The sequence below is a fragment of the Eriocheir sinensis genome, unplaced genomic scaffold (assembly GCF_024679095.1).
Source record: "Eriocheir sinensis breed Jianghai 21 unplaced genomic scaffold, ASM2467909v1 Scaffold523, whole genome shotgun sequence".
NCBI classification, from domain to species: domain Eukaryota; kingdom Metazoa; phylum Arthropoda; class Malacostraca; order Decapoda; family Varunidae; genus Eriocheir; species Eriocheir sinensis.
The window spans coordinates 199,138-224,912 of NW_026111858.1; the positions used below are offsets into that span (position 1 = coordinate 199,138).

At 42.8% G+C, this 25,775-nt stretch overlaps 1 protein-coding gene across 1 annotated transcript in view; it reads left to right on the forward strand.

Moving 5' to 3' along the window:
* The window catches only part of LOC126992931 (uncharacterized), a 99,929-nt gene extending 76,557 nt beyond the window's left edge, over positions 1-23,372 (forward strand). The window contains exon 6 of the mRNA XM_050851765.1: positions 22,915-23,372. Coding sequence (XP_050707722.1) covers positions 22,915-22,942 — 28 coding nt within the window. The 3' untranslated portion in view covers positions 22,943-23,372. The remainder of the gene's footprint in view (positions 1-22,914) is intronic.
* The last annotated feature ends 2,403 nt before the right edge of the window (positions 23,373-25,775 follow it).

The following is a 25,775-nucleotide window of genomic DNA, read 5'->3' on the forward strand; positions in this document are numbered from 1 at the left end:
ACTACCTCTAGGAGTTATGTACAAGCCACCCAACCTTAACAGGCAGGAAACGAGTATATTACTACAGGAGATTTGCAGGGCAAGTAGGAGTAAAAATATCTGCGTAATGGGGGACTTTAATTATAGGAATATAGACTGGGACCTAGTGAGTGACCTGGAAGCCGAGGATTTTCTTGAAGTTATACAAGATAATTTCCTTAAGCAGGTAGTTACTGAGCCTACCAGAGAAGATAACATATTAGACTTAGTCCTAACTAATAATGGAAACTTGCTACGTAAGCTGGATGTGGGCGGAGAGTTAGGAAATAGTGACCACAGAACGGTTCGTTTTAGCTTAGACTGGGAGGTAACCCGCGAACCAAACCCAGTGTTAGTGCCAGATTTTAGAAGAGCAAATTACGAGGGGCTTCGAAGACATCTTGAAGGGGTAAACTGGGATAATTTAGGGATTCATAAGGGCCAGAACTGTGGGTTGGAGAGCCATGAGAACCAGGTAGAAATGTCTTACAATAATTTAGTTAGAGTAATAGTTGAAGGGCAAGGACAGCATATACCACATCGAACACTTATAAAATAAAACAATGACCCCAAGTGGATGACTCGTGGACTAAAACACGAGATAAAGTTAAAGAAGGGAATTTATCAGAAAATACAGAATGGTGAAACAAATCTCAGGGGCCGGTATGTCGAACTTCTAGATTAGTGAAGAAAAATACCAGGATAGTAAAAATGAACTATGAGATCAAAGTAGCAAATGAGGCGAAAAGTAATCCTAAGGGCTTCTTTCAGATGTATAGAACATAAACAAGGGAGAAAATTGGACGGCTGAAAACAAACACAGGCGAGCTAGTATAAAATTACGAAAATAAGAGCACATTGCTGAACGACTACTTCCTTTCAGTATTCACTAAAGAGGATCGAATGACATTTCCGGAAAGGGTTCAGGTGTACGAGGGAGGGGATGGCGATAAATTGAGGGATATAATCATTACCAGGCAAGTAGTTCAGGATGAGATAGATAAGCTTAAGAAGAATAAGTCGCCAGGGCCTGACGGGATATTTCCGAGGGTATTAAAGGAATTTAGTGATGTACTCAGTGACCCACTAACCGACATCTTTAAGATGTCGGTAAATACTGTTTATGTGCCCAGCCTATGGAAAGTAGCTAATGTGACGCCGATTTTCAAAAAGGGGGACAGGTCAGCTGCTTCAAACTATCGCCCAATTAGCTTAACATCGCTTATAGGCAAGATACTGGAGTCCATAATAGCCAGGAACATTCTGGAGCATCTAGAGAAACATAGCTTAATTCACGACTTGCAGCATGGGTTCACGAAAGGTAGGTCATGCCTCCCCAATCTCTTGTCCTTCTACAATAAAGTATTTGAGGCGGTAGACAGAGATGAAAATTATGATGTAATCTATCTTGATTTTAGTAAAGCGTTTGACAAAATTACTCACCAACGACTGTTGCTTAAATTATAGGCTCACGGAGTAGAGGATAAAGTTTTGAACTGGGTCAAGGCGTGGCTTAGCAATAGGAAGCAAAGAGTGCAAATCAATGGTAAAAGATCTGACTGGGGATGTGTTACGAGTGAGGTCCCACAAGGTTCGGTATTTTCCTCTAAACCTCACCTTCTCTTCCTCACCGAAACACAGGTTTCTGAGCCTACTGACAGCAACCTCTACTCTGTTCCCTCCTACTATCTCTATCCTAAATTTCAATCCAAAGTTGGATGTTGCGTTTACGTGCGCAACAACATCATTTGCTCTCGTGCCCACGACCTTGACTCTTCTGAATTTTCTACCATCTGGCTAAGACTTCATTGTCATTCTATTACTAAATTCATCTGTGTTGTTTATCTCTCACCTAACTCTATTAACTATGTAAAATTCTTTGACTATTTGAACTCTAAAGTGGAGCACATCTTGACTCACTCTCCCTTCGCTGAAATCTCCATCTTAGGAGATTTCAATGTTCACCACCAGCTTTGGCTTTCATCCTCTTTCACAGTTGGTTCAGCACCCTACTCGTATTCCCGACCGTCTTGGAGACAGGCCCAACATTCTAAACCTCTTCCTTACCTCTAATCCTTCTGCTTACTCTGTTAAACTGTTCTCTCCGTTGGGCTCCTCCGATCATAACCTTATTTCTGTATCCTGTCCTATCGCTCCTGTTCATCCTCTGGACCCACCAAAGAGGCGATGCTTCTGGCATCTTGCTTCAGTTCGATGGAACGACCTGAGGATGTACTTTTCCGATTTCCCGTGGAATGATTATTGCTTCCAGGAGAGAGACCCCTCTGTGTGTGCCCAGCGCATCACAGAGGTGATTGTCTCTCGAATAGAGGCATACATTCCACGTTCTTTCTCTACTCCCAATGCTAAAAAAACCTTGGTTTAATCATGCTCGTTCTCGTGCTATAAAAGGTTCCAGAGCCTTCGAACATCCGCTTACTTTGACCTTTACATTTCAGCCCGGAATCGTGCCAAATCTATTCTCCGACTTACCAAAACTTTTTTTATCAATAGAAAATGTCAACATCTTGCTTCTTCTAATTCTTCCCGTGACTTCTGGCATCTAGCCAAAAATATCTAATCCAATTTCACTTCTTCCTCTTTCCCTCCTCTCCTTAACCCTAACAGCAGCACTGCCGTCTCATCTGTCTCTAAGGCTGAACTCCTCGCTCAAACTTTCTGTAAGAACTCCACCCTGGACGATTCTTGGCATATTCCTCCTACTTATCCCCCCTCTGACTTGTATGTTATAATATACACATTACATCGCTCGGTCACGGAGCGTGTATATTATAACATACATGTGAATGTGTGAATGTATGTTATAATATACACATTACAGACTCCTTTATGCCTGTTATTAAAATTCTTCCAAATGATGTTTTCTATGCCCTCTCTGGCCTCAACTCTCAGAAGGCTTATGGACCTGATGGAGTGCCTCCTATTGTCCTTAAAAACTGTGCTTCCATGCTGACACCCTGCCTGGTCAAACTCTTTCGTCTCTGCCTATCGACATCTCCCTTTCCTTCCTGCTGGAAGTATGCCTTTGTACAGCCTGTGCCTAAGAAGGGTGACCGTTCCAATCCCTCAAACTACCGCCATATAGCTTTACTTTCCTGTCTATCTAAAACTTTTGAATGAATCCTTAACCGGAAGATTCAAAAGCACCTTTCCAATTCTAACCTTCTATCTGATCGCCAGTAAGGGTTCTGCAAGGGGCGTTCTACTGGTGATCTCCTTGCCTTCCTAACTAACTCTTGGTCATCCTTTCTTAGCCGTTTCGGTGAAACCTTTGCTATTGTGCTGGACATACCAAAAGCTTTTGATTGGCTCTGGCACAAATCTTTGCTCTCGAAACTACCCTCATACGGTTTCTATCCTTCTCTCTGTACCTTTATCTCCAGTTTCCTTTCTGACCGTTCTATATCTGCTGTGGTGGACCGTCACTGTTCTTCCCCTAAACCTATTAACAGTGGTGTCCCACAGGGTTCTGTCCTATCTCCCACTCTGTTGTTCATTGATGATCTTTCCAAAACGAAATGTCCTATCCATTCTTACGCCGATGACTCCACTCTGCATTATTTAACTTATTTTAATAGAAGACCCACTCCACAGAAACTTAACGATTCAAGGCTGGAGGCAACAGAACGCTTAGCCTCAGACCTTACTATTATTTCCGATTCGGGGAAGAGGAACCTGGTGTCCTTCAACGCCTCAAAAACACAGTTTCTCCACCTATCCACTCGACACAATATTCCAAACAACTATCCCCTATTCTTTGACAACACCCAGCTATCACCTTCTTCAACACTAAACATTCTCGGTCTATCCTTAACTCAAAATCTCAACTGGAAACTTCATATCTCATCTCTTTCTAAAGCAGCCTCCTCTAGGCTGGGCGTTCTGTACCGTCTCCGCCAGTTCTTCTCCCCCGCACAGTTGCTATCCATTTACAGGAGCCTTTTCCGCCCTCGTATGGAGTATGCATCTCATGTGTGGGGGGGGTCCACTCACACAGCTCTCCTTGACAGAGTGGAGTCAAAGGCTCTTCGTCTCATCAACTCTCCTCCTTATACTGATAGTCTTCTACCTCTCAAATTCCGTCGCCATGTTGCCTCTCTTTCTATCTTCTGTCGATATTTTCATGCTGACTGCTCTTCTGAACTTGCTAACTGCATGCCTCCCCCCCTCCCCCGGCCCCGCTGCACACGACTTTCTACTCATGCTCATCCCTATGCTGTCCAAACCCCTTATGCAAGAGTCAACCAGCATCTTCAGTCTTTCATCCCTCACGCTGGTAAACTCTGGAACAATCTTCCTTCATCTGTATTTCCTCCTGCCTACGACTTGAACTCTTTCAAGAAGAGGGTATCAGGACACCTCTCCTCCCGAAATTGACCTCTCTTTTTGAACACTCCTTTGACCTCTATTCAGGAGCAGTGAGTAGCGGGCTTTTTTTAATATTTTTCTTTGTGCCCTTTAAGCTGTCTCATTAGCTGTAAAAAAAAAGGTCTACTTTTGTGTATTATTTATATCAATGACTTAGATACAGGAATTAGTAGAGATGTCAGTAAGTTTGCAGATGATACCGAGATCGTTAGAGTAATTGAGTTGGATCAGGACGCTAGTATTCTCCAGGATGAACTAAACAGATTGTTTTACCGGGCGGATAAATGGCAGATGGAGTTCAATGTAGGGAAGTGCAGTAATCTAAGTGTATGTAGGAACAACCTCTCATATAACTATTGCTTAAATGACACTCTCATAAGCAGGTCTGGGTGCGAGAGGGATTTAGGGGTCTTAGTTAGCTCTGATCTCCTTCTAAGGGCACAATGCATTCAAGCTAGAAATCGAGCAAATAGGGTACTGGGATTTATTTCAAGGAGCGTAAGCAACAGAAGCGCCGAAGTCTTCCTCAAACCATATTTAGCATTAGTTAGACTTCATCTTGACAATGCGGTTCAGTTCTGGTCACCTTACTATATAATGGATATCAAAATGTTAGAATCGGTGCAGAGGAGGATGACTAAGATGATTCAGGGGTTGAGAAACTTGCCATACGAGGAAAGACTCAAACAATTAAACTTGCATCCTCTAGAAAGGCGAAGGGTTTGTGGAGACATGATCGAGGTTTATAAATGGATGAAGGGTGTTACCCTTTTTTAAAGGTGTTTACTTTTTAATGTGATTTGTGTTAAGTGTTAATTTTAAGTTTAAGGCGCGAATCTCACGTCATGTCCGGTGTACCGTTGCCTGCTTTCTCCAGTTGATTGAAGTGGTTGAGATAACACAATAGCCTTTTAGTTAAGTGATGTGTGGCCGAGCGGTAGCCGTTATAAATTCACTTTAGTTCACTTTAGCTCTCTCTCACATGAAGATTAAAACATACGAATGTACTTTAAGTATATTAACAGTATTATACAAAAGTTTACAGTTTGCGTGAGCGAGTCGCACGAAATGAGAGACAGCCACACCACAGGGCGCGGGGCAGCGGAGCACCGCTCGCCTGCCCGTCACCTGTCTTCTCTCCTCGTCTTCGCGTTGTTCGCCCGTTTTATTTGCTTGTAGTTCGTCCGGAAGGGTGTGGGTTCCGGTTGATGACTGCTAATGAAAGTCATCATTTGCTGATCCTAGTGTCAGTTCATCACAGCTTCCCACGTGCAAAAGCACGACGTGTTGTTAAACATCCTGTTGTGCGACATCGACCGGGTGTCGCCACACGTACAGTCATACATTCACATGTACATTATAATATAAACATTACATCGCTCGGTTCCCTAAAAGTCGCGACCTCGCGGCTCACCCGACCTTTAAAAGCAGTGTACCTACCCATGTTACAGTCGCACAATGTGTACTAGTTAAACGAGGTCCTGTTATGGTTGCATTAAAAAAATATGTACAAGTCAGAGCCCGCCTAACGATACAACATCGGGAAATGCCAATGATAATAATCATGGAAGTAACAAGAAATGGGTAATGTACATACAGGTTGAGGTAAATAGGGCTAGAGTCGTGGACGTGAAAGTTGAGTACTATTCCGAGAAAATAAAACAATAGCTCGAAAAATCATTTACATGATACACCCTAGAAAAATAAATTGACTAAATTGTCATTAGGATACATGGTAATGGAGCTATTTGAAACAGTAAAAAGAAAAAGGAACAATCCTTGAAGAAGATCTGCTACACACTGAACCTTCGAGTCACACCTTGACACAAAACTGTCGCAGAGAAACACTCATCCGTTGCATGACAATTAAGTGCCAGTGTTGTTACCCTCGGCACGGCTTTGAGACGGGTGGGGTTTACAACAATAGATAAGATTGTGTGAAAAGAGGTAATGTTATCTGTAGAGTCTCCTAATAGTTACAATGTGATAACAAGGACAAATCTGGAGAACGCTAGGTACACACTTCTCTGTCTCTAGCACCACTAACTCCTAATACTCCGTTTTTCAGGTCTACAGTACTATAAAAGAAAATCCTGTCACCAAGTTGTGAAATCACTGTTGTAACAAATCTCATTGAAATATATAACTCCAGCATAACTTATTAAAGTAATTCCAGCATTAATAAACATCAAATTAAAAAAAAAGACAAATTTCCACCTATCCCTCGATCGTAATGAACGTGGATGACTGACATCTGTGATGCCAAAAATAATTCCCGTAACGGGTAACAGTGGTATGTCAAGCAAAGGGTAAGTAAGACTTGTCTGCTTACTTCCAAAGCTTACAGGTATTCACATGCTGGTTACAATAAAAGTTAGGGACAGCATCTGCTGAGGTTTAGTTAAGTCTGTCTTTGCAGAGAAAAATGTCTGTTTCAAGCAGAAGCACATGAGGTTCAAGGTTAAAAAGTACCTCTCCCTATGTTAGTCTATACCCTCGGGTATTACGGCTCCAATTAAAACTAAGAAGACTGACTGCCTTGCATCAACTCAGTAATTATAGAAAATAGTGGGTTAGAGTGAAAAGTATTACTCAAGCACTCCCCTCTCGCATGAAAAAGATGCAAGCAAAAGCACAGGAACCAAATATAAATTAGTAATTGCGAGGATGCAGTTTATATTCGTTTGGTGGAAAGATAGACAAAGCAGCGTCAGGCTGAACCTCAAGCTGGCGCTAGTCTTTGGAGACTATCACTATGCACATTATGTGTATTAAAAAAAAAAATAGATCGTAAAGCTGAAATTTCCGTCCACCTATTTATCTAACTATTTCTGCCTAAACCACGGGTAAAAACACACCAAGGATTTTTTTTTTTTCATGACCGGTTTAGGTCAGAGGGTCGAAGGCCCTTCCCGACGAACGTGTCGACGGCAAAAAAAGCTTCAAAAATGACCCCAAATTACTTTAAGTGCCATAAAAGTTGGCTGATAAAACCGTGTAGGTTGCCAGTGGGACTGTAGTCAAGGGATACTGCACTCCTTCGAAGAGGAACTTTAAGGACAATGATGTACACAAGGAACTCTAGTAATAATCTAGCATTAGCTACAGAAATGGTTTCTCCATCTGTCCAGTTTCCTTGTTTAAAACACGAGATCAAATCAGTAGATAACCTATAGGCGTCCACTGGCCTGTTAAAAAAAAAGGACACTCGTTTGCACAGTGTCCACAGCAAAATTTACACCCTTTACGAGGCTGTGTCGCCCGTCTTCCCCAAATGTTTCAAGAAAAAGTGACCGAAACGCATCATAATCCTTCCGTCCTGTGAACGTGCTCTTGTTTATGCGGGCCGTCGTTCCCGTTTCCGAGATTGACCTTCGAGCGGCTGAGCGATATTTTATCTCCCGGATTAGACACGAATGCAATGTCCATGACAATCTCAGTTTGAAACAAGAAGTCCCTGGCCGAATAATCTGCCTCCTTTGCTACCTGTGAAAGGCCTAACTGCTGTTGCTGTTAGCGGGTGATTAGGGGCAGAAGCCATTGTGGGATTAGTAAGGTAAGTAAATACCTCTTGGTTGCACATGCAGCGTAGGAGGAGCAAGCACCCTTTGAAGACTGCTACACTCCTTACATGAGAACAGTTACCGTTATCCTTGACGGCACTGTTCTTTCTCTCTACCCACCCCTCATAGTCCTCGGGTCAGGTTTCTCTGCCATTAAAAGAGTTACTAGTAAAATGAGGAGTAAAATGGTTAAAGAAAAAAAATATTGCTGCAAAAATAAGTAAAGTAATAATCATTCACCGCTAAGTATGTGCTCACTCCTCCCCTATGCTTTTAAAATGCATAATAAAAGAGGAAAAAGAATAATGAGTGAGGCTTAGCAAGACAAAACTTCTCCACTGTGCAATAAAACACACAAAAGAAAGGAGAAAAGAAAATGAATGATTATACGTGAAATGCGTAACCATGTTACTAAAGAAAAATATTAAACATCCACACGCCAGAAAAATCAACAGCTGAAAAATCTAATAGATTAGATACGGCCCCACATGCCTAAACACGTGAACATAATAATAGTAATGCACCTGAAATAATGTTGCAAGTGGTGTAATTACTGAAACCGTATCAATGAGTGTCAGCTATAATGTGTTAAAAACCTCGAAGACAGCAACTCGATACCCCACTACTCAGCACGCTCGCGTCCTTCTCCTCGCCGGTGACAAGGGCAGGGCTGCAGGGGTGGCAGGGTCTGCCGTCCCCCGTCTGGTAGCGGGGAGGGTTTGGCTCGGGCAGACAATATACGCCCACCAGTCACCCTCAAAGGTCCGAGTTGCCTGGCGAAGATAAGTGCGCACCTACGACGAGTTGTGTCGTAGGAAGAAACAAGTGCCGAGACACCTCCGAGGAAACTTGGTTGTGTGGAGGTGCGGGGCGGGGCGGGGTGTGCTCTCGGGTGCGGCTGTGTGCTGACTCGACTCACGGAGCAGGAAGCTCGCGCGCTACCTCAGGAGAACGCTTGTTACACGCTTCACTGTCTCTGCCCTCACACACCGTCACTGAAGTTACGGTTGAGAGAGAGATATAACAATTCGGAGTAGTTCGTAACCACGCTGCACATCATTTATGTTAACGACTTTTAAGCGTCATTTTTAACGTGGTTAATGTAACGTGTTACGTTTAAGTTTAAGGCGCGAACTGCTATCTCACGTCAGGTCCGATGTACCGTTGCCTGCGTTCTCCAGTTGATAGAAGTCATGAGACAACACAATAGCCTTTTAGTTAAGTGATGTGTGGCCGAGCGGTAGCCGTTATAAGTTCACTTTAGTTCACTTTAGTTCTCTTTAGTTCTCTCTCTCAGGTTAATACAAATACCAAATGTATTTTAACTATATTAACAGTTGTACTACATAAGGTTTACAGTTTACGTGAGCGAGACGCACGAAATCAGAGACAGCCACACCGCTGCAGGGCGCGGGGCGCCAGAGCACCGCTCGCCTGCCCGTCACCCGTCTTCTCTACCTTCTCCGCGTTGTTCGCCCGTTTTATTTGCTTGTAGTTCGTCCGGAAGGGTGTGGGTTCCGGTTGACGACGAGTGATGAAAGTCATCATTTGCTGATCCTAGTGTCAGTTCATTACAGCTTCCCACGGCCAAAAGCACGACGTGTTGTTAGACATCCTGTTGTGCGACACCGACCGGGTGTCGCCACACGTACAGTCATACATACACATGTACATTATAATATACACATTACACAGGTCTCTGAGGAAGCGCTCCTGTCTCTCCTCGGCTCTCTCTCTCTCTCTCTCTCTCTCTCTCTCTCTCTCTCTCTCTCTCTCTCTGCCTTTCTGCCTCTCTGCTTCTGTCTCTTCCTCACTCTGCCTCTCTCTCTGCCTTTCTGCCTCTCTCTCTGCCAATCTCTCTGCCTTTCTGCCTCTGTCTCTGCTTCTTTCTCTGACTTTTTGCATGTTTCTCTCTGCCTCTTTCTGCCTCTCTCTCAGCCTCTTTCTGCCTCTCTCTCAGCCTCTTTCTGCCTCTCTCTCTGCCTCTTTCTGCCTCTCTCTCTCTGCCTCTTTCTGCCTCTCTCTCTCTGCCTCTTTCTGCCTCTCTCTCTCTGCCTCTTTCTGCCTCTCTCTCAGCCTCTTTCTGCCTCTCTCTCTCAGCCTCTTTCTGCCTCTCTCTCTCAGCCTCTTTCTGCCTCTCTCTCTCTGCCTCTTTCTGCCTCTCTCTCTGCTTCTCTCTCTGCCTCTTTCTCTGCCTCTCTCTCTGCCTGTCTCTGCCTTTGTCTCTGCCTCTGTCTCTGCATCTCTCTGCCTCTCTCTCTGTCTGTCTCTGCCTCTCTCTCTGCTTCTCTCTCTGCCTCTTTCTCTGCCTCTCTCTCTCTGCCTGTTTCTGCCTCTGTCTCTGCCTTTGTCTCTGCCTCTCTCTCTGCCTCTCTCTCTGCCTCTTTCTCTGCCTCTCTCTCTCTGCCTGTTTCTGCCTCTGTCTCTGCCTTTGTCTCTGCCTCTGTCTCTGCTTCTCCCTTTGCCTCTCTCTCTCCCTCTGTCTCTGCCTCTGTCTCTGCTACTCTCTGCCTCTCTCTCTGCCTCTCTCACTCTTCCTCTGTCTCCGTTTCCCTCTGCCTATCTCTCTCTCTCTCTCTCTCTCTCTCTCTCTCTCTCTCTCTCTCTCTCTCTCTCTCTCTCTGCTTCTCTCTTTGCCTCTCTCTCTGCCTCTGTCTCTGCCTCTGTCTCTGCTTCTCTCTGCCTCTGCTTCTCTCTCTCCGCCTCTGTCTCTGCCTGTCCCTCTCCCCCTGTTTCTGTCTCTCTCTTTGCTCTCTCTCTCTCTCTCTCTCTCTCTCTCTCTCTCTCTCTCTCTCTCTCTCTCTCTCTCTCTCTCTCTCTCTCTCTCTCTCTCTCTCTCTCTCTCTCTCTCTCTCTCTCTCTCTCTCTCTCTCTCTCTCTCTCTCTCTCTCAGAGGCAGAGAGAGAGAGAGAGAGAGAGAGAGAGAGAGAGAGAGAGAGAGAGAGAGAGAGAGAGAGAGATACTAGATATATACATAAATACGGACAAGTAGACAGACAGACAGACAGATAGATTGACAAAAACACATGCAAGGAGGAAGAGACATAAAGAAACGGACAGTCTTACACATACATAAACGAACACACAAGCAATAAAAGAGAGAGAGAGAGAGAGAGAGAGAGAGAGAGAGAGAGAGAGAGAGAGAGAGAGATTATCAAAGTCACTCGCCGCTGACACACAGGCACAATCAACCCAACTCATAATATTCTTCTCTCTCTCTCTCTCTCTCTCTCTCTCTCTCTCTCTCTCTCTCTCTCTCTCTCTCTCTCTGAGAGAGAGAGAGAGAGAGAGGGGGGGGGGTCATAGGAAAAGGAAAAAGACGAAGAGGAGCTACTTGTTGAATAACAGAAAAAAACACAAAGCACAATATAACCGGGAGGCACATTCGCCAAGTCTGGAACACCTTGTCTCCACGGGAAATTAGGACCAATCGTAGCGCGCGCTCAGCCAGGCCACGTATTGCCAGCTCGTGACGTCTTTACTTACCCTTTATTTTCACAGTTTTATCAAATATATGTTAATTATTTCGTGAGAACAAACATATTTCAACAGTTGAGATGTTTATACTGATGTTACTGATGTCTGACATGTTATAACACAGAGCTGGAACACATAACTGATAACTGTTACGAGCTAAGTTATCTGGGAACAGTGACGGAACATCGTTCCTTGCTCCTCGGGCTATGTTACTTTATTTTCAACAGCTGAGATGTTTCTACTGATGTTATTGATGTCTGACATGCTATAACACAGAGCTGGAACACATAACTGATAACTGTGACGACCTAAGCTATCTGGGAACACTGACGGAACATCGTCGATCCCTTGCTCCTCGGGCTATGTTACTTTATTTTCAACAGTTGAGATGTTTCTACTGATGTTATTGATGTCTGACACATTATAACACAGAGCTAGAACACATAAGTGATAACTGTGACGAGCTATGTTGTCTGTGGGGGCGTGAGCTGGATACAAGGGGAGCATGATTCCGTCTGCCAAAAATTGCATTTTTGTAAGAAAGACACCCACCCACCCACACGCCCACACCCACATACCCCCCCCCCCACACACACACACACACACACACACACACAGGCTAACCATGGAGAAGTATATATCCTTAACCTATCCAAATGTAACAAGCAGTGATACATTACTGAACAAAATTTTGTATCTTTACCTAAAATAATTTTAGACCAATATCCCATCATTCTGCTCTTTATATGTATGTCAAGTGGAAATACTCCCAGTTCGATCACCATATACCATGTCATTGCCAGTATTCTTATGAACTCCTAATGCTTGTTTTAAAAATTTCATATGCAAAGACTCTAACTCTCTAACTCTGTAAAATCCCCAAATCTCTGAAGCATAGGTCAGTACGGGCAACACCGTGGTATTAAATAGTTCAGTTTGCATGTCGGCTGGCAAGTCAAATTTTCTACACTTTCTTATCAGTGAATAGATTGCCCGTGTTGCCTGTTCTTTAAGCTCCAGCTCGCCTTTACGGACCTTCCTTTGTAATTAAATAACACACCAAGATACTTATAATCTTCCACTTCTTCAATGTTTTCACTTCCAAATTCAAATTTGTAGTTATCAATGTTGGCTCTTCCCCTACTAAACATGACTATTTTTGTTTTGTTGTAGTTAAGTTGTTGTTTCCATTGCGTACAGTACAAATTCAAAACAGTCAAGGCTTGTTGCATTCCCTTCTCACTATCACACACAATAATTGTATCATCTGCATACATTAATACCAGAAGTTTTAGGTACGAGTTTAAGTAATCATCACCAAAATCTACATTATTACAATTAATATCAAGCAATTTACTTTCAGTATCATTGATATATAAAGCAAACAGCAATGCCAACAAATTTTCTCCCTACCTTACCCCTACATTACACACAAAGGTGTCTGATGTCTGTTGGTTCAGCATGACACAAGACCTGATGTTGTCTGATTAAATTAAATATTTTCCCATTCACCTTTTCTTTCACCAACTTGTACCACAAACCTTCACGCCACACCATATCAAAAGCTTTCTTGTAGTCCACAACAAACAAAAAAGCTTCCTTTTCCTTCAGTTGAACAAATGAACTTTACATTGAAGCAAAAATATATGATCCAGTGTAGAGTACCCATGCCTAAAACCTGCTTCTGTTTCATTAATGATAAACTTAGTATTTGAGTATTCATTAAGTTTCTCGTTAAGTATTGAGGTAAGCAGCTTCCCCATACAACTAAGCAAAGTGATCCCCCAGTAGTTGTTAACATCCCGAGCGTCACCCTTATTCTTATAAAGTGGCACTATTGTCCCAACCAGCCGCTCAGATGGCATGACGCCAATATCAAGTATCTTATTAAACAGCTTAACATATTGGGGGGACAAAATATGTTCAGTACATTTAATGTATTCATTTAATATCATGTCAGATGTTGGGGATTTACTGTTTTTTTTTTTTCTAGCAACCTCTTCGTTGGTTATAGGGTCATTAAGTAATGGTGAGAGTTCATTATCTATATTATCATGATCATTTAGAATATTTACTTCATTATTATCAATGTTGTCATCACTCGCTAACTGTCTGAAATGCTCGTAAATTCATTTAATGTAATGGGGATCTGATGGCTCTTTTTCTGACCATTAAGGCTTTTCCAATATTCTTTAGGGTCATCACTTTTGCATTTCCTAAGTTCTTTAATTATGTTTATCTTCTTGTCTTTTATTCTTTTAAGATTTGTTTTGTATTTTCGGCTTTCCTCAATCATGCTGTTAAAGTTTACACTTTTCCTGTGCTAATGATATCTATGTCTAGCTTTATGGTACTCCTTTCTTACTTTCCAGCATTGTTTGTCTTAACCTTTTACAGTGGCATTGTTGCTCTTTTTGATATATGCTTTTTTCTTATGTTGTGGAAAAGTTGAAAGTGTAGGGTCAATCAATATTTGCTTTAATTCCTGGTTAATATCATCTATGGATAAATTATTCAACTTAACTTTCAACTCATTTACCTTACACTCACTAATATTCCTCACATATACACCCGTTCTCTCAGCATTCCACTTTCCTGGCCTTTCACTTGCTCTTCTTTGTTCTGCCTCCTGGGCAATCATGCTTCCAGCGGGTACATTACTTGGTCCCATAAATTTCATCCTTCCGTGTAATCCACAGTGTACATCAGACAATAGCGGATCATAACCCAATACTCTAAAAACCACCACATACTGCATAACTTCAGGTGAACCAAAGATGTAATCTATAGTTGTATTGTATGTAGTTGTAGGCTTGCCAGTACCACAGTCTTCCCCCATCCTTCCATTAAATATAAACACTTGATGATTTTTACAAAGTTCAACCAGTTTCCTGCCATAAAAGTCTTAGTTATACCATAACAGTTACACTTATGTGGGGTACCACGGCAGGTCCCGATCATCATCACCAGCACCAGAGGGAACATCAGACATAGTGAGAGTATGAGCATTAAAATCACCACAAAGTACAGCATATAGTCATCACTGATATATAAGTTATCAAAAAATTGTCCAACTCATCAAAGTGCTCTTCAGTGCCATATCTTGAGTGTGAGGGGGGAATGTAACCACAACTTACTACCAACTCCTTACCTAAATTTGCACTCCCTCTGTCTACTGTAATTGAGAGATAGTTCTTATGTGCCTCCTGTGAAAGCTAACATTTTTCCTAATGGCTATAAGCAGACCCCCAGACTGTATGTGTGTGTGTGTGTGTGTGTGTGTGTGTGTGTGTGTGTGTGTGTGTGTGTGTGTGTGTGTGTGTGTGTGTGTGTGTGTGTGTGTGTGTGTGTGTGTGTGTGTATTTATTTCTTGCAATGTGTGTGTATTTATTAATTTCTTGCAATGTGTGTGTGTATTTATTTCTTGCACTGTGTGTGTGTGTGTGTGTGTGTGTGTGTGTGTGTGTGTGTGTGTGTGTGTGTGTGTGTGTAATTCACCTCTTGGTCTGCTGCGGGTCTCTCTCGAGACAGCCAGCCGTTCCCCTACGGTGTGTGTATTTCTTGCCATGTGTATATTTATTTATTTATTGCAATGTGCATGTGTGTGTGTGGGCCCCACACACACACACATGGGTGGGTGGGTGTCTTTCTTGCAAAAATGCAATTTTTGGCAGACGGAATCACGCTCCCCTTGTATCCAGCTCACGCCCCCACAGACAACATAGCTCGTCACAGTTATCACTTATGTGTTCCAGCTCTGTGTTATAATGTGTCAGACATCAATAACATCAGTAGAAACATCTCAACTGTTGAAAATAAAGTAACATAGCCCGAGGAGCAAGGGATCGACGATGTTCCGTCAGTGTTCCCAGATAGCTTAGGTCGTCACAGTTATCAGTTATGTGTTCCAGCTCTGTGTTATAGCATGTCAGACATCAATAACATCAGTAGAAACATCTCAGCTGTTGAAAATAAAGTAACATAGCCCGAGGAGCAAGGAACGATGTTCCGTCACTGTTCCCAGATAACTTAGCTCGTTACAGTTATCAGTTATGTGTTCCAGCTCTGTGTTATAACATGTCAGACATCAATAACATCAGTAGAAACATATCAGCTGTTGAAAATAAAGTAACACAGCCCGAGGAGCAAGGGACGATGTTCCGTCAGTGTTCCCAGATAACTTAGCTCGTAACAGTTATCAGTTATGTGTTCCAGCTCTGTGTTATAGCATGTCAGACATCAGTAACATCAGTATAAACATCTCGACTGTTGAAAATATGTGTGTTCTCACGAAATAATTAACATATATTTGATAAAACTGTGTAAATAAAGGGTAAGTAATGACGTCACGAGCTGGCAATACGTGGCCTGGCTGAGCGTTCGCTGTGATTGGTCCTAATTTCCCGTGGAGACGAGGTGTTCCAGAGGGAGGCAGCAGCCAATCAGGAGATATCAAAGCGTGACGTCTCTATCAAACACTTTTGTACGCCTCTCAGTTAAGACTCTTCGTTGCTATGGTAATGGCGTTTCACTGGCAGGAAAATGGCGTCCGCTGCTTTCTCTCTCTCTCTCTCTCTCTCTCTCTCTCTCTCTCTCTCTCTCTCTCTCTCTCTCTCTCTCTCTCTCTCTCTCTCCTAGCGATCAGAAGTGGAATTGGACCTTTAACAAACAGCGACGGTGCACTAGTGACTGACAGCCAACACGTTGCAAACCTATTAAACAATTATTTTTCCTCGGTGTTTAATAATAACAGTCCTCCCACCACTACCACCAACACCAGTACTAATGTAAATCCCGAGCATGCATTGCCTAACTTTGAAATAAAACCCGATGAAGTCCTTAAAGCCCTAAAATCACTTAAAACAAATAAAAGTCCTGGACCTGACAAAGTATATCCAACTCTGCTGAAAGAAACAAAGAGCGAAATACTCTCCTCCCTCACAACCGTATTCAAAATGTCCTTGCGACAAGGCATCGTCCCTTCAGATTGGAAAAAGGCTAACGTGACACCGATTTTTAAGAAAGGAGACAAAAAAGTACCAGGTAATTACAGGCCCATTAGTCTAACTTCGGTTGTAGGTAAGCTACTTGAGAGCATAATTAGAGACAAAATTGTGAGTTACCTTGAAAGCCACTCATTAATTGGGGACTCACAACATGGCTTCCGAAACAAAAGATCCTGCCTATGAAACCTATTAACCTTTTATAACGACCTCTTCACTGTTTATGACGTAACCAAATCACTGGACGTAGTCTATCTTGATTTCCAGAAAGCGTTTGATAAAGTCCCGCATCATAAATTACTTTACAAATTAAAGCAAATAGGTATTGACGGTCAAGTAAACCAATGGATCGCGAATTGGTTCAGCAACAGACAACAAAGAGTAGTGATTGACGGATTTAACTCAGAGTGGGCGCCTGTCACTAGTGGCGTCCCTCAGGGCTCGGTTCTTGGCCCAGTGCTCTTCATTATTTACATCAACGACGTGGATGTTGGACTCAATAACCGCATTAGTAAATTTGCAGACGACACAAAGATTGGTAACTCGGTTCTCACTGACGAAGACAGGCAAAGCCTCCAAGAGGATTTGCACAAAATTTCAGCTTGGTCGGATAGATGGAGATGCCTTTAACGTAGACAAGTGCCAGGTCCTTCAAGTTGGAATGAGGAATAAGAAGTTCGATTACGAAATGCGCGGCGTTAAACTCAAAAGCGTTCAATGCGTCAAGGACTTGGGGGTCAAAATCGCGTCAAACCTCAAATTCTCACAGCAATGCATCGATGCAGCAAATAAAGCGAACAGAATGTTGGGCTTCATTAAAATAAACTTTTTATTCAAGAATAAAGATGTAATACTCCCACTCTACAATAGTTTAGTCAGACCCCACTTGGAATATGCGGTACAGTTTTAGTCTCCCCACCATGCAAAGGATATTGCTAAATTAGAAGGTGTTCAGCGTCGGGCAACGAAAATGATCCCTTCCTTGCGCAACAAATCCTACGAAGAAAGGCTTTCTACCCTTAACATGTTCTCTCTTGAGAAACGTCGCCTCCGAGGAAAACTGATCGAATGTTTTAAAATACTTAATGGTTTCACGAATGTAGACAGATCAACATTGTTTATGATCGATGACACTTTGCGCACGAGGAACAATGGCGTAAAACTCAGATGTAGACAAGTAAATTCAGACTGCACCAAATTTTTCTTCACCAACGTTGTAATGCGAGAATGGAATAAGCTTCCACCATCAGTGGTCCAGTGAAACACGATTGACTCCTTCAAAAATAAGCTCGACCGTCACTTCCTTCAACTTAATATCAACTAGAGTAGAAATGCAACGTTTTGGAGTCTTCTGATTAATGTAAAATCACTTAGGTTTAAGGACAGACCACCAAGTCTGGACCGTAGGGTCTGTGTGATCTGATTTTCTATGTAAATCTATGTAAATCTCTCTCTAGCTGTTCTTGCAGCAAAATGGCGTCCGCTGATCTTGACGACGTTTAAACATGTATCACTAGCTGTTCCGGCCGACGAGCTCCTTCCAACATAGGATGAAAAGGAAGCTGCAGTGGTTATTGTGGCACATAAGGGTGAAATTCAATGAAAGCAATTATATGTGTTTATTTGGGCCGCCATATTTGCTGATGACGTCATCACAGCACGGAGCTGCAGCGAGCAGTCCGGATTGGGAATCCGGGCAGCGGCATCACGCGTTTGAGAACTCTCCCAAACGCAGCTCAGGGGTATTTTATCCAGTATATAAGGCGAGTGGCCTAAAATTACTCATTCAAAGGGCAAAAAATTCCTGGCGGTGCACTCGGGATAGAACGTAAAAAAAAAAAAAAAAAAAAAAGATCATGAAAGTGTCCGACTTATCCGATATCCGGCTATTCGGGTCCGACGTAAGCGGGGTTTACTGTGTGTGTGTGTGTGTGTGTGTGTGTGTGTGTGTGTGTGCGTATATATATATATATATATATATATATATATATATATATATATATATATATTATATATATATATATATATATATATATATATATATATATATATATATATATATATATATATATATATATATATATATATATATATAAACACACACACACACACACACACACAACAAAAAAGCCGGCTCAAGGGAAACAAAAACAGTGTATTAAAAAAAAAGCCCGCCACTTGCCGCTCCCACAACATAAAATATTATACAGTGGCCAAAATAGAGGTCAATTTCGGGTGGAGAGGTATCGTGATACACTCTTCATGAAAGAGGGCAAGTCATAGGCAGGAGGAAATACAGACGAACGAAGGCTGGTCCAGAGTTTACCAGTGTAAGGGAAGAAAGAGTGAAGATGCTGGTTAACTCCTGCGTAAGGGGTTTGGATAGTAATGGGATGAGCATGAGTAGAAAGTCGGGTGCAGCGGGGCCGCGAGAGGTGGGAAGGCATGCAGTTACCAAGTTCAGAAGAGCAGTCAGCGTAAAAATATCGACAGAAGATAGAAAGAGAGGCAACATGGCGCCGGATTTTAAGAGGTAGAAGACTATCAGTAAGTGAAGGAGAGCTGATGAGACGAAGAACCTTAGACTCCACTCTGTCCAGAAGAGCTGTGTGAGTGGAGCCCCACCACACGTGAGATGCATACACCATACGAGGGCGAACAAGGCTCCTGTAAATGGAAAGCATCTAAGCGGGGGAGAAAAACTGGCGGAGACAATACAGAACGCTCAACCTCGAGGAAGCTGATTTAGTGAGAGAGGAGGTGTGAAGTTTGCGGGTTGAGATTTTGAGCTAATGATAGACCAAAGATATCTAGTATTGAAGAACGTGACAACTGGGTGTTATCAAAGAATATGGGATAGGTGTTTGAAAGATTGGATCGAGTTGATAGGTGGAGAAATTAGGTTTTTGAGGCATTAAAGGACACAAGGTTCCTTTTACCCCAATCGGAAATGATAGCAAGGTCTGAGGTTAAGCGTTCTGTAACCTCCAGTCTGGAGTTATGTAATTCCTGTTGAGAGGGTCTTCTGTTGAAAGAAGTTGAATAATGCAGAGTGGAGTCGTCAGCGTATGAGTGGATAGGGGAGTTTGTTATGAAAAGAAGATCATTAATGAATAACAGGAAGAGAGTGGGTGATAGGACAGAGCCCTGTGGAACACCACTGTTGATAGGTTTAGGGGAAGAACAATGAACATCTACCACAGCGGAGATAGAACGGCCGGAAAGGAAGCTGGTGATAAAGGGACAGAGAGAAGGATCGAAACCGTATGAGGGCAGTTTAAGAAGCAAAGACTTGTACCAGACTCTATCGAAAGCTTTCGATTTGTCTACCGCAACTGCGAAAGTTTCACCGAAACGGCTAAGACAGGATGACCAAGAATCAGTTGAGAGAGCAAGAAGATCGCCAGTAGAACGCCCCTTGCGGAACCCATACTGGCAATCAAATAGAAGGTCAGAAGTGGAAAGGTGCTTTTGAATCTTCCGGTTAAGGATTGATTCAAAAGCTTTAGATAGACAGGAAAGTAAAGCTATAGGGCGGTAGTTTGAAGGATATGAGCGATCACCCTTCTTAGGCACAGGCTGTACGAAGGCGTACTTCCAGCAGGAAGGAAAGGTAGATGTTGACAGGCAGAGGCGAAAGAGTTTGACCAGGCAGGGTGTCAGCACGGAGGCACAGTTTTTATGGACAATAGGAAGCCCTCCATCAAGTCCATAAGCCTTCTGAGAGTTGAGGCCAGAGAGGGCATAGAAAACATCTTTTAAGAATCTAATAACAGGCTTAAAGGAGTCAGAGGGGGATGAGTGGGAGGAATATGCCCAGAGTCGTCCAGAGTTGAATTGTTACAGAAAGTTTGAGAGAAGAGTTCAGACTTAGAGATGGATGAGATGGGGGTGCTGCCGTCAGGGTGAAGGAGAGGATGGAAAGATGAAGAAGTGAAATTGGAGATGTTTTCGGCTATGTGCCAAGTCACGTGAAAAATTATTAGAAAAAGCAAGGTTTTGACATGTCCTATATATGAAAGAGTTTTGGTAAGTCGAAGAATATATATGGCACGATTCCGGGCAGAAATATAAAGATCATGGTTAGCAGGAGTGCGAAAGCTCTGGTACTTTTTGTGAACTACCTCTCTATCTTTGACAGCACGAGAACAAGCGTGATTACACCAAGTATTTTTAGCATGAGCAATAGAAAAAGTACGTGGAATGTATGCCTCCATTCCAGAGACCTCTGTGATGCGCTGGGCACACACAGAGGGGTCTCTCTCCTGAAAGCAGTAATCATTCCACGGGAAATCGGAAAAGTACATCCTCAGGTCGTTCCACCGAGCTGAAGCAAAATACCAGATGCATTACCTCTTCGGTGGGCCCAGAGGGTGTACAGGAGCGATAGGAGAGAATACAGAAATAAGGTTGTGATCGGAGGAGCCCGACGGAGAGAACAGTTTGACAGAGTAAGCAGAAGGATTAGAAGTAAGGAAGAGGTCTAGTATGTTGGGCCTGTCTCTAAGACGGTCGCGAATACATGTAGGGTGCTGAACCAATTGCTGTAGATCGTTGAGGAGAGCAAAGTTGTAGGCTTGTTCACCAGGCTGGTCAGTGAAAGAGGATGAAAGCCAAAGCTGGTGGTGAACAATGAAATTTCCCAAGATGGAGATTTCAGCGAAGGGAGAGTGGGTCAAGATGTGCTCCACTTTGGAGTTCAAGTAGTCAAAGAATTTCACATAGTTAGTAGTGTTAGGGGAGAGATAAGCAGCGCAGATTTATTTAGTAATAGAATGACAATGAAGTCTTAGCCAGATGGTGGAAAATTCTGACGAGTCAAGGTCTTGGTGACGAGAGCAAGTAATGTCGTTGCGCACGTAGGCGCAACATGCAGCTTTGGATTAAAATTTAGGATAGAGATAGTTGGAGGTAACACAGTAGATATTGCTGTCAGTACGAGTAGCCTCAGAAACCTGTGTTTCGGTGAAAAAGAGAAGGTGAGGTTTAGAGGAGGAGAGATGGTGTTCCACAGAATGAAAATTAGAAGGAAGACCGCGAATGTTGCAGAAATTGATAAGAAAGAGGTTCGAGGAGTTATGAAGACGCCTCTCAAGTTGGCAGCCAAAAGAGGAGTCCTCCCTGGGGGAATTTGTGCCCCCCCCCAGGGGGGGACTCCGAGGCATTGCGATTAAAAGCTATTTTGAATTTAAAATTTTGGGAGAAGGTGTGTATGCTGTGTGAATATAGTGTGGTGTGGAAAGAGAGATGATCTGTCTTTAGAGAGCATGCTGAACTACTCTCTGGTGTTGATGAGACAATAGGGAAACGGAAAGTGAGGACATGGGAAGGGTCTTTGGAGGGCTTCAGCACCCTCCACGCTTCCCACATATACCTTACCTGGAGTGGCTTGCTCCCGTTTCGGTAGGTGTCTTCATACCTACTCCGACTATATATATATATATATATATATATATATATATATATATATATATCTATATATATATATATATATATATATATCTATATATATATATATATTTCGTCACAGCACACACACACAGGGAGGTGGAAGAGAAGGAGGAAATGGAAGAGCAGGAGGGGGAGACGGAGGAAGAGTGAGGGCATTAGGTTCTTCTCCTTCTTAGAAGACAAGGGTAAAAAGAAGGAGAGGAGCGGGGCTTCTCTCCATTTCCAATTCTGCATCTCAAAAATAGTCGGTATAGTATCAAATCTTGAAAATACTAAATATGAGAGTAAAATAAAAGTCATGCGCATATTGGCATAGTTACCCATCAATTCAGACCTGGCCAAAAAAAAAAAAAAAACAGCACCCACGCACTCACCGCGAGCGATGATTGGTCCTACTTATACCTGTGCCGAACCATAAGAGTCCTCTAGAACTCGGGAATATGCGTCTGGGTCGATTGGTAATATTCAGTACAGTGGGAAGTCATATGGTACTTGTGTATAACTGAAAAATCCCAGCTTGTGGCGGCGGGCGGGATACAAACCCATGACCTCCTGGATGCGGCGCCGGCACGCTAAACACTCAACCTCTCAAGCTGAAGAATCAAGGTTATGGGCACAAAGCATGTTATAAATTTTACTTAGACACTGCATCCAGCTTTGAATTGAAATTTAGGATAGAGATGGGAGGAGAGAATGGCGTAAAGATTACAATCAATTGCCTCAGAAACCCGTGTTTCAGGAAAAGATGAGGCTTAGAAAAGGACAGATGGTGTTCCATAGAATGGAAACTAGAGCATAGACTGGGAATATTGCAGAAGTTGATGGAAAAAAAGATGCAAGAGCTTTCAGGGCAACTTTTATTTTGTCAACGTTAGGGGAGTCTGAAAATATCAGAAATTGTTTATGACAAGTACGAATGGTTGTAGTAAACATGTTAATCACCCTTTTTTTTAAGCTGTTATTGTGGTGCTTTTAGCAGTTTTTACTGACAACGCTGCTGTCTTCCATTACAGGCAAAACGAGGCATTCCTGTGGGATTGAAAACTTTGCAGTGGGTTTGCTCCGCACGGATCATCTTCCCAAAGAATCCATCACGGCCTCCCGATCAGCGCAGGTTGTTGTGGATCTCCTCACAAACCTAATGAAACTTTATATTTTCTAATACTATTCAGGTGTGATTATTAAAGCAACTTGTCAACTACCATATATTCCAAACGAAAAGGTCATTATAACTAAACTTTATACCTTATATCAAATAGTAATTCATTAACAGTAATTCAGTGTTAATTTAATTTCTTTGGCTGATGCACGATTGCAGGGCAATGCGTCTTTATGTATCAGTGGTTGAGGCCTCTTACAACTGTCACCGACCCTGTGACTGATGCACGTTGTATGGGGAAGAGCCTAAAAATGTGTATGTTATATGTGCCATAATATCATTGTGGAAATATGATTGATTTACACAGTTCTATTAATATTTTTAATGGCTGCACCCCACGCATTTCAACATTTTAGTAATAGTCAACAAGCTATCCCTATACAATATTTATGATGAATTTGTGTAATATGTGCTGTCTGGCAAGTTTTTGTCTGCTGTTCCTGAACATAACTTAAGAGCTTCAGTTATTTACGCTACTTCTTCGGGGCCTGACATTAATTAAAGGTGTGGTGGGGGACAGCGCCTCTTTTGTGGCCAGGGCCCAGATCAGTGTCCAGTGACAATCCGGCCCTGGTTATAACAACAACAGCAGCACCAACAATGATGTAAGCCTTGTCCATGTATTCTTTTTTTTTTTTTTTTTTTTTTACAACAAAGGAGACAGCTCAAGGGCACAAAAAAAGGAGACAAAAAAAAAAAAGCCCGCTACTCGCTGCCCCTAAAAAGAATCCAAAGAGGTTGCCGAAAGAGGGGTCAATTTCGGGAGGAGAGGTGTCCCGATACCCTCATCTTGAAAGAGTTCAAGTCGTAGGCAGGAAAAAATACAAATGAAGGAAGATAGTTCCAGAGTTTACCAGCGTGAGGGATGAAAGAGTGAAGATGCTGGTTAACTCGTGTGTAAGGGATTTGGACAATAAAGGGATGAGCTTTAGTAGAAAGTCGTGTGCAGCGTGGCCGCGGGAGGGGGGAGGCATGCAGTTAGCAAGTTCAGAAGAGCAGTCAGCGTGAAAATAACGATAGAAGATAGAAAGAGAGGCAACATGGCGGCGGAATTTAAGAGGTAGAAGACTATCAGTAAGAGGAGGAGAGCTGATGAGACGAAGAGCCCTAGACTCCACTCTGTCCAAGAGAGCTGTGTGAGTGGAGCCCTCCCAACACGTGACAGGCATACTCCATACGAGGGCGGACTAGGCCCCTGTATACGGATAGCAACTGTGCGGGGGAGAAGAACTGGCGGAGACGATGCAGAACGCACAACCTCGAGGAAGCTGATTTAGTGAGAGAGGAGATGTGAAGTTCCAATTAAGATTTTGAGTTAAAGATAGACCGGGGATGTTTAGTGTTGAAGAAGGTGACAGCTGAGTGTTGTCGAAAAATAAAGGATAGGTGTTTGAAAGATTGTGTCGAGTTGATAGGTGGAGAAATTCCTGCAATGCACAGAAAATGTCCTTGATTCCCTGCAAGGCATAACTTAGTTAACGACACCCCATAGTGAAACACTCATGCAACGCACACATGCGGCGAGCAGCAGAGGAAAAAAACCCAGGTCTGCGGGCCTGCTCCCTGCAAATCTACTTGCTGGCTGACTCTGAACATATATTATGAGGGGCTCCGGAGGAGTAAAACAACGCAGGAAAGTGTCGGGCTGGCGTGAATATTGGGGTGGGAAGGGATGAGGGAGGAACACACTGACGTGCTGATCAAAAGGAAAGGAACATAGAAGTCAGGCGAGAAGTTGGAATTAAGGGGAGGGTTGTAAAATCTCGAATCTCATGTTAAATTCCGTATGTTCTAAGTGTAACTTCTCCCTTATTTATGGCCCGATCTCTTTCATTCAAAAAAAGCATTTTAATCAGGAAGGATAGGGAATTAACACACTTTTTATTAAGTTCCATGATTTTTTTTTTTTTTTTCAAAAATCAAAATCAACTTTAAACAATTGTTTTGGTACCATACCCTATTCCTTACACATACTTTAATAAGCAGCAGTAGGAGATATGTGTATAACAAGAAGTGCAAAGGAGGAGATATATTTTTAAAGGCAAATATTTTGTGTATTTAAACTATTCCAACTAGGGACTTGAAATCCACAGGATATATACATCAGGATATGAAGAAAAAAGAGGACATGGTTTCCCTTAATTACTTTTATTGGTTGTATACACAGGTTGCTTTGTTTACTTCAGACCTTGCTGTCATTTTCGATTTGGGTAGAGGGAACCTTGTGTCCTTCAATACCTCAAAAACTCAATTTCTCCACCTATCAACTCGACACAATCTTCCAAACACCTATCCCCTATTCTTCGACAACACTCAGCTGTCACCTTCTTCAACAATAAATATCCTCGGTCTATCCTTAACTCAATATCTTAACTGGAAACTTCACATCTCCTCTCTCACTAAATCAGCTTCCTCGAGGTTGGGCGTTCTGTATCTTCTCCGCCAATTCTTCTCCCCCGCACAGCTGCTATCCATATACAGGGCTTTGTCCTCCCTCGTATGGAGTATGACTCTCACGTGTGGGGGGGCTCCACTCACACAGCTCTATTGGACAGAGTGGAGTCTAAGGCTCTTCGTCTCATCAGCTCTCCTCCTCTTACTGATAGTATTCTACCTCTTAAATTCCGTCGCGATGCTGCCTCTCTATCTATCTTCTATCGATATTTTCACGCTGACTGCTCTTTTGAACTTGCTAACTGCATGCCTAGCCCCCTC